The following is a 9,900-nucleotide window of genomic DNA, read 5'->3' as shown; positions in this document are numbered from 1 at the left end:
TAACAGCCTGAATTGCACTAAGGTCGGGGCAGAGTTTAGTGGTATAAAGGCCAGTTAGGCTGCCTACTTCATCTAGGGGAGGGCCTTTTTGCAGGAGGAAGCCACATGTTTCATCTGTGCCCAATGCTTTTCAGATCCAGTGATCCTAGACTGTGGACATAGCTTCTGCCAAGTCTGAATTGCCCTGTGTTGAGGGGAGGCAGGACTGACCTTCTGTCTCCATTGCCAAAAGACCCTCCTGCAGAGACCAATGACCCAAATGCTAGCTTGAGAATTTGGTGGAATCACTGGTCTGCTAGCTCCGGGTCTAGGTCCAGACATGGATTCCTCAGCTCAGTTATGTGCCCAGCACAGGGAGGCCCTGAAGCTTCTTTGTCAGGAGGATCAGAGGTCTATTTGCTTGGTGTGTCATGCCATCCAGGTACATGGCACTCATCATCTGTTGCCCATTGATAAAGCTGTCCAAGATTGCCTAGTAAGTATTATGTCAGGCACCAGGGGAGACTTCTTTGGTCAGTCATGCGTTTGGGTGGATGGATGAGCGAATGGGTAGATGGATGAATGGATGGATAGATGGGTAGAGAGAACATTTAGTAAGTACTTAACATATGCCTGGCACTATGCTGAGTGCTTGAAATATGAATATAAGTAAACAAGATAGTCTCTTTGCTCCAGGACCTTATATTCTAATGAGGGAAGACAACATATAAAGAAAAACTGGAAAGGGAGGTGACATGGGGCATGGAGGTTGGAGTGCTCTGTAACATGAACATGTAGGCCCACAGGGTGGACACAGGGATAACTATGGAGTGGGTCAGCTTCCTTAGTTAGAGAGTCCTGAGGCTTATTAGGATCTTTATCCCAACAGCCAAATTTCTGAAATATTCAAGAAAGTACATTCTCTCTCCAATTTTTATAACATGTCAAATTTAAAATTTAGAGGTAGCTAAAGGGCACAGTGGACAGAATGCTAGACCTGGAGAGAGGAAAACTTGAGTTCAAATCCATCCTCAGACACTTACTAGCTGGGTGATCTTGAGAAGTTACTTAACCTCTGTCTACCTCAGCTTCCTCATCTGTAAAATGGCAATAATAATAGTACTTATTCTTCTCCTACCATGGCTTTTCTTCAAGTGATTTTTGGATTTGGTTTTTAAGAGAAACTAAATGTACAGGGAGCAATAGGGACTCTTCCTTGGAAATGGACAACACTGTGTTATGAATCCGGAAACTACTTTTGTGACTGGCCACATACTCCTTTGATTAGTTCTTGGCCCTTCCATGTAACCAACCACTTGATCTCTTCCATATTTCACCTTGAAACTTTCTTACATTCAGGGAAGTGTGTGTGTGTGTATGCATATATGCATATGTGTGTTTTAGTTGATGAAAAATGAATTTTACCCATAAGATGTCTTAATGTTTTTATATTCTTAAAAGTGGAGGGCAGGATGTGGGGGTAGCATTTGCATTATCTTATAATTTCATGTAGGGCAGTTATAGGTGTGGTGGATAGAGTGCTGGGTGTGAAGTCAAGAAGTCTTATTTTCCTGAGTTCGGATGTGACTTCAGAAACTTACTAGCTATGTAATCCTGGGCAAGTTGCTTACCCCTATTTGCCTCAGTTTCCTCATCTATAAAATGAGCTGGAGAAGGAAATGGAAATCCACTTCAGGATCTTTGCCCAGAAAACCCCAAGTGGGGTCATAGAGAGTTGAATGCAACAGAAAATGATTGAACAACAAATCTCACAGGGTTGTTGTAAGTTAATGAAATATTTGTAAAGCATGTAGCTGAGTGACTGGAACACAGCAGATGTTTAATAAATGTTAAAAACCAAATTCTTGTGGTTCCAGATTGGATGCATTTCCTGCTTTACCAGGCTGGAAGATCCAGACTGGAATAGAGATGAGGACACAGTGGGAAATGAGAATAGAAAAACAATGCAGAGGATAGACCAAAGGTCTAAGTGTATTGTGGCACAGAAAAACATGGTCTCAAGGGGAGAAATTTCTAACCCCTTGTACAGGGATAGTCTTTGAATAGTGGAAAAAAATCTGCATGTACATGCATATGTGTATGCATATACGTATATGTGTGTATATGTATGTATGTGTGTGGGGAGTAGCTAGGTGTCATAATGAATAGAGCACTGGTCTTGGAGTCTGGAGGTACCAAGTTCAAATAGGATACTTGCTAGCTATGTGACCCTGGGCAAGTCACTTAACCCTGTGTTATAGGAATGTAAATTTTTAAGATCTTCCCTGCCCCTAGGTTAAGTGCACCTGGAGCCTGTGGTGGGAGGTTTGTTTTTCAGGAAAGCCCACAACTTGGTGCATTGTGATTGGACAGTGGGTCAAGAGGGTTGTTACATTCTCTGACCCAGGAGAAGGCTATATAATCCCTGATGTGAGACTTTGTTTTGGGGCTCACTTTGAGAAGTGTTATGTGATTTGACCAGATGAGACTCTGGGCAGCTGTTGAGAGCCCCCCAGCTTTAAAAATTCATATGTTGATGCTTCCCTCTCTGGTAACTGTGATTAGGTATGGATGTATGTAATGGTTGGGCAGTTGGAGGCCTGTCTGCTTGAAATGTTTCTGTCTGTATACTCTGAAGTTCAGGGTGCTGACATTTTCCCCCGAACAAGGCAAATGATATGTTTGATTGATTAAAGCAAGATTGTTAACCCATTTTGAGTTGCTTTCCTTTAGAAAAGCAGATCTAAGAACCTGTGTTGGCAGCCACCCTGGGGATGCTGGGGTGCTTGCTGATACACGTTGTTGCCTTAGTTCCTCATCTGTAAAATAAGTTGAAGAAGGACCACTCCAGGATCTTTGCCAAGAAAACCCCAAATGGGGTCATGGAGAGTCAGACATGACTGAAAAATTCAACAAAAACAACATGCATAAAATTCATCTATCCATCCATCCATCCATCCATCCATCCTTTCATCCATCATCTATCATCTGTCCTCCTTCCTTCCTTCCTTCCTTCCTTCCTTCCTTCCTTCCTTCCTTCCTTCCTTCCTTCCTTCCTTCCTTCCTTCCTTCCTTCCTTCCTTCTTTCCTTCCTTCCTTCTTTTCCTCATTTTTAAGACCTTACTTGATTTTATCACATTCAGGTCAGCTTGTTAAGTCTCCCACAGGGGTACAGCCTTCTTTCTAGGAAGACTTTGTGGGCTAACCATGTTGGCCTAGTCCCTCTGTCTCAGGGAATTACTAAAGCTACAGAGTTTACTTGGAGCCCAGACTGGGTATTGTGGGAGAAAGCTGTCAGATAAACTCAAGTGCATTTCTTAGGATAAACTGTCAACTCATCTGGCATTGCTGAAGACAGAAAAGGAAGAGGCCCTAGAGACAAAGCTGAGAGGGGAACAGGAGATCCAGGGGATGCTGGTAGGTGAACAACCTGATATCTGCACATTGGTCTAAGAGAGAAGGAAGCTCTGGAGTAGCTGAGGAAGAGAAGGGCTAAGCTGACCCTTTAACATTTTTCTACCAGGCCTTTACCACCTTTCTTTTTTTCAAGTCCCCCAGGACAAATAGGGCAGCAATCTTTAATGGTCCTGTTCCTTTGCCATTGGCTGTGGACAGGACAGTTTGCTTTTACAAACTCAAAAGAAAGTGATCAGTGTAAGTTTATGTTCTGGATACCCCAAGTTGTTCCACTGCCCTCTTTACTTAGACTCATAGAAGCCTAATCAGAGGGACTTTAGAAGGTACTGAATTCAACTTTTAATTTTACAGAGGACTGGTACTGCATTGGATTTAATTGATTTGAATGGGGAAACTACAATCTTTGTTCTTCAGCAAATACCAATGAGTTGCTATATATCTGAGGGCATGTATCCAGCAAAATTCTTTTATATGGCTTTAGTTCTAAGTCCTGGCCTTCTATCATTGTATCAGTCTAGTCTGCCCTGGTATCTGTGGTAGCTGTCCTTGTTGGGAGGTACTGTTGTTTGGGGGCTGGCTTTATTCCTTCCTCCCTTTCCCAGAGGTTCTTTTAATCTAATTTGATATTTTATTACCAGGACCCTTCATACCTCAGAATAGTTCCCAGAATCTAGGCAGGGCAATGCTAAAGGGTCCTAGAAAGGATTCTTGATTTGGAGAGAAGCCTGGTCTTCTTTTCCCCCAGGATCTAGTAAGTGTGGAGATGGAAAATGTATCAAGCAACTTTAGCAAAATGCAAGAGTTTCTGAAAGACCAGGAGAAATCACTGTTGCTCCAGATGGAAGAACTCAACAGGGACATTGCCCAGTGGAAGGAACAATTCACCACCCAGCTTTCCAACAAGATGTCAAGGCTCAGTAACCTCATGGCTGAATTGGAAGAGCAGCACCAGCATTCAGTACCCAAGCTGCTGGAGGTGAGGGGAAAGAAGGAGGCTAGGGCTCTGGTGGGGAGGTCTTTGGAAGCATGGATCATTGCAGGGACAGAGACTAGATCTAGCATGAAAGGAGAGAGCTCCAAGTGGGGAAAGAAGCAGGGATAAAAGGATCTCCAGCCAGAGTCTTCCCTCTGGGTATGGGTATCCTGCCCCCTCTTCCTTTTCCCTCCCTTTGTTCATCATTGTTTTTTCATGACTCATAACCAGTTTTAGTGCATACTTAACCTTTACTATGAGAGAAAGGAGTTTCAGATGCAGACTACATACAATTGATGTTAGTTCAATCACATTAATTTATTTCAACTAAAGATTTCTCAAATGTCTTCTATACACAGGGTACTATGTTAGACCACAAAGAAAAAAATTACATAAAACCTACCCTACCCTCATAGAGCTTACTTTCTCCTGGGAGGGTTAGAAGATGTGTACAGATAAATTAATACAAGTGATTCCAGGTGGGAGAATTTGCCAACAAGAGAGTCAGCTTTCAGATTCCACCTAGGCCACTTAGTAGCTGTCCAACTCTCAACAAGACAACCTCAAGCCTCAGTTTCCTCATTTGTAAAATGAGAAGGTTGGACTTGATGGGTTCTTCTAGCTCTAAATCTATGATACTATGAATGGGAGTGGGGGTAGGGATCAGGAAAGACCTCTCCTAGAGGGGTGAGATCCAAGCTGACCTGAGAAGCTCCAGGTCCCTAAAGGCAGGAGACAGATCACAATTAAACAGAACAAAGAGTCCCTTCAGATGTTTTAGTCAATCTTTCACCCATGCCCTATTTGCCCCAGAGGAGGAAGGTTTTTGCTCCTTTGATTCCACTTACATTAATCTGAGTTCTGGTAAAAAAAAAAAAATGCTGTTTCCCTCAAAGCTGTCTCTCATTTATTCAGCTAGTGTCTCCATATCTATATGCTGAGGATTCCTCCTGTCTTCCTACCTTCCAGAATCCTGACTGTTTGTTTCATTCTTTGGACCCCTGATCTTTCTGTTTTGGGTTATTCCATCAGCTCTCATCTCTACTTCTGCACTGCAGACCGGCTGCCTTGGATCTACCACATTGCTCCCCTGATGTCTTTTTATTTCAAATATTTCACCATTCACCTCCCCCCTACCCCATTTTGCCATACTGCCTCCTGGTCATCATGGCCATACCTGGCCCAGAGGGATCCAGTGTACGCTATCTTTTATATGGAAACAAAAAACAAAGAAAAAGTAGTTGAGCCCTTGTTTTACAGTTAATTCTCTTTCCTGGTTACTACATTTTAGCATGGACAACTCCTGTGCTCCATCTGAGATGTCTTTCCCATATTCACAATAAGCTTTCTTTAATACTGAGGTCCTTACGAGTCATTTAATGGGTATTCTGTATTCCCATAGTATTTTGCTTCCAAATGAATCCCTAGATCTACCTCTTAGGGTTGAAGAGGTGGCATGGTCTGTCCCAGGGGTGGGGAACCTGAGACCCCAAGTCCACATGTGGTCCTCTAGGTTCTTAAGTGCGGCCCTTTGACCTAATTCAAACTTGGCAGAACAAATCCCCTTAATAAAATGATTTGCTCTGTAAAACCTGAACTCAGTCAAAAGCTCCACCCAAGGACTCAGAAGGCAACATGTGGCATCAAGGCCACAGGTTCCTCACCTTTATCCCTCCCAAGACCTGATTCTATCTGGGAAGGAGCATTGAGATTTACTTCCTCTGACCCTATCTTCACCCCAGAAGGAAAAAGAAGGACCTATTTGTCTATAGAGGTGTTAGTGAGGGAAAGAATTCTTTCCCTATCCCCTATACCAAACTATGGGACATAGCATCTTGGATTCAGGCCCTTTTGATTCCCTACTCCCAATCATCAAAAGCTCTAAAGGCAGGGTACCCCAGCTTGTCTTTGTGCACAAACATCACTCTCTCAAGCTCAACATGTCCAAACAGAACATAGTATCTTCCCCCTTTCCTTTTTTCCAACTTCCCCCATACTGTTAAGGGCATCACCATCTTCTCAGCCCCTCAGATTCACAACCTGGGTGTCGTCCCTGACTCCTCAGTCCCACTCACCCCACATGTCCTGTATTCGCCACATCTTATCATTTCTCCCTGCATGCCATATTCCAGTTGTAGCACATGACCACTAGCTGACCACTGTACTAATTTATGCTTCTCTCCCACACCTTTGCAACAGAACATTATAGTAACTATTTGCCCTGTCTCAAGGCACTTCCAGCTAGAGTTCATTCTCCACTCAGCTGCCAAAATAATCTTCCTACAGTCCAGGTCTGAACCATATCACTCCCTACTCAAGAAGCTTCAGTGGCTCCCTATTACCTCCAGGAGCTAATATAAAGTTCTCTGTTTGGCCTCTGTGGACTTCACAACCTGGACCTTCCTACCTTTATAGTCTTCTTGTACTTTATGCCCCTCCATTTCCTCTGGGATACAGCCATAGTGGCCTACTTGCTCTCTGAATGTTCTGTGCTGTTAGTCTTTCTTCAAGTCTCAGCTGAAATCTCACCCTTTGCGGGAGGGCCTTCCAGATTCCCCGTCTGCTAGTGCTTTCTCTTCTAAGATTACCTTCCATCTGTGTGTGTGTATAATATATAGTATGTATTTTTATGTTGCCTATCCCATTAGAATGTGAGCTCCTTGAGGGTAGGGAATAGTTTTGTCCTTCTTTATACCCCCAGCACTTAACACAGTGCGTGACAATAAATGCTTGTTGACTGGCTGACTATGGAGTCATATATTTTCTACCACTAAGTGTGGACAAGAGATACCATTCTGATCACACTTCAGAAATAGCATGGTGGGTACATGAAATGGTGGGGTGTGGGTGGGAATGTGGGTCTCTGTTCCTCACCACAGATAATGAGTTACCTTCTTCTTCCTTCTCTTTCCTAGGACATTGGAGACATATTACAGAGGTAGGAGTCCTTTCCTTTGTACCATCACCTTCATCCCTCATGCCAACCATGAGTTGGAGGTCCTATTCTATAATACTACTCTTTTCCCTCATCACAAAACAACTTCCCCATCTTTGGTGCCATAACTACAGTAAGACAACTGAGGCTTTGCCTCAGGATGGGGAATTTAGAGGATTTTACTGGGGAGGAGTTTTCTGTCCTGGTTCATGCAGGCCCTGGAGAGGTTCTGCCCTTCTTCCCATGGCTGATCTGCCAGCAACCTTGCCCTCTTCATGCCCTGCCCATCTTTCCCCTTGGACTGTGGAACATTTATCAGGGTCGAAAACTCCCAAGGTGTACTTCCTTCTCCCAGTGACCTCATTCCTGTACCCTTTTTGGAACTTATTTTCTCTTCTCCCCAGTTATCCCCCAGGAGACCAAAAGTCCCCCTTACTTTTTACCCCAAGTAAAAAGAATGAATGAATGAAAGAGGGTTTAAAAGTGTTTACTTTATGTCAAACAATTGTAAGCCACTGCCATCTGTGCCCATTCCTAAATAAGACATGGGAATCATTGAGCATTAGCCTTGAAATCCTCTCTGTTCTGGGAGCTGGGATGGTGTAGATAGCATGAAACTTCTCTTTTCCTGAATTGGTTAGGCCTAGTGAGAGGGTAGTGGTCAAACACAATCTCTTGTTAGTAAGAGAGAATAAGAAGGACTTTGTTTCCAAGGGTATAGAAACAACAGCAGTGAAATATTGCCATTGGTGACTTCCCTATTCAGTGACAGTTATATGTATCTGTATGCCTACCATGTGGGAAGAACTACATATATGTGTGTATATATGTATGTGTATACATACATACATGCACACACACATGCCTACATACATACATATTCATTCTCCTTTCCCTATGCATGTAACTTGAACCTCCATTACATTGTGTCCCAACTTCCCTTGAACCACATATACCCTTTTTGGAACCCATCCAGAATTTTAGTAGAATATTAACCAAGGAAGAGAATATTTCTTTCAGAGGGGAAGAATTGGCTTTTATTGTCCAGGAGCAGCAAAATAATTGACCTGCTATGGTGCCTAATGTAGGGCAGGAGACCTAGCACTATTCATTTGCTCGCACTCTTCTGTGCTGCACAGGCTTTGGCCCCAGAGCAGGTCTTGCACCATATGTTTTTCAGGGCTGACATGCCAATGGCTGCACACTCTAAGGCTGTGCCCCCAGAACTGAGAGACAGAATTCAGCACCTCTCTGGGAAGAGTTGGGTCCTACAAAGGACTATGAGGCGATTCACAGGTCAGAAGGAGGACTGGAATAGTGAATGATCCAGACCTGTGCATGTGTATGTGTGTGTGTGTGTGTGTGTGTATGTGAGAGAGAGAGAGAGAGAGAGAGAGAGAGAGAGAGAGAGAGAGAGAGAGAGAGAGAGAGAGAGAGAGGAGGAGGAGGAGGAAAAAAGGAAGAAGAAGGAGGAGGAAGAGAGGAAGAAGAAGGGGGAAGAAGAGAGAGGGAGAAAAAAAGAGAGGATGGGGGAGAGGGAAGAGAGAACACAGGAGAGAGACATTTGTGCATATGTTTGTTGAGATACTAGATTATACTTGCACATGAGATTTTGATTGTGTGTAGATATGTATACAACTCTCTAAGACTAGAAAGTGAAATTTAAATTGGTAGAGGAAAATTCTCACCAGGAGCTCCCTTCATTATTAAAAATCACAGCTCTGACCTCACTACCTCTATCAATGAACACTCTTATCTTAAATGAAAAAAACTGAGCAAGGTTCAGGAGGTTAAGTTACTTGCCTAAAGTCAGGCAGAGAATAAACATCAGAGAAGCATTTGAACCCTGAGTTAGTGCTTTTCCTACTATGCTATATATGCACATATATAGATATAGGTACACATGCATTATATATGTATATATATAATATATGTGTGCATGTAGTTCCTCTCACATGGTACACACATAAATATATACGGACCCATATACACATGTTTATATATATATGATATATTTGTTTACCATGTATATATACTGCAGATGTGTGCATATATCTTCATGGTATAGTATGTGTTTACATACATGTGTTCATATATTTACGCACATACATGCTATAGTAGAAGGAACACTAGCTCTGGATTTAGAGGACCTGGGTTCAAATGCTACCTCTTATAAGGTAACACTTAAGCTCCCTGGATGTCACTCAGTTTTCTCATATGGAAGGTGAGGGGCTTGATTAGTTGGATCAGAAGCCAATTCTGGAGATCTATAATTCTATGACTACTAGTGCTATCATTTCATAAATGAGAGCTTCTGATTTAAACTTGAAAAAGTTTGCTCCCCTTTGGACAGAACTGAACTTGTAATTCAGGGGTTCTGTCACCAGGTGGCATCACACCTCATTCATGGCCCAAATCAGTCAGCTCAAATCACAAAACACCAAAGGGGTTTTGGATTCAACCTGTAATCTCACTGAAAGAGGAGCTTTCCATCCTCTACCGTGTTTCCCCGATAATAAGACCTATCCCAAAAATAAGCCCTCCCCTTACTGTGTAAGATTCCTCTAAAATAAGCCCTCCCCCGAAAATAAGCCCT

General features: G+C 42.9%; 1 protein-coding gene across 1 annotated transcript in view; it reads left to right on the top strand.

Moving 5' to 3' along the window:
- The first annotated feature begins 206 nt into the window (after positions 1–206).
- The window catches only part of LOC138148912 (E3 ubiquitin-protein ligase TRIM7-like), a 12,020-nt gene continuing 2,326 nt past the window's right edge, over positions 207–9,900 (top strand). The window contains exons 1-5 of the mRNA XM_069071784.1: positions 207–475; positions 3,301–3,396; positions 4,142–4,372; positions 7,285–7,307; positions 8,485–8,600. Of these exons, the coding sequence (XP_068927885.1) occupies positions 320–475; positions 3,301–3,396; positions 4,142–4,372; positions 7,285–7,307; positions 8,485–8,600 (622 nt within the window). The 5' untranslated portion in view covers positions 207–319. The remainder of the gene's footprint in view (positions 476–3,300; positions 3,397–4,141; positions 4,373–7,284; positions 7,308–8,484; positions 8,601–9,900) is intronic.

The sequence above is a fragment of the Petaurus breviceps genome, unplaced genomic scaffold (assembly GCF_028583685.1).
Source record: "Petaurus breviceps papuanus isolate PSGF00001 unplaced genomic scaffold, PetGlider_PUasm1.0 90842, whole genome shotgun sequence".
Lineage (NCBI taxonomy): Eukaryota > Metazoa > Chordata > Mammalia > Diprotodontia > Petauridae > Petaurus > Petaurus breviceps.
Note: the sequence above shows the minus strand (reverse complement) of the source record. Positions and strands in the feature narration are given on the sequence as shown.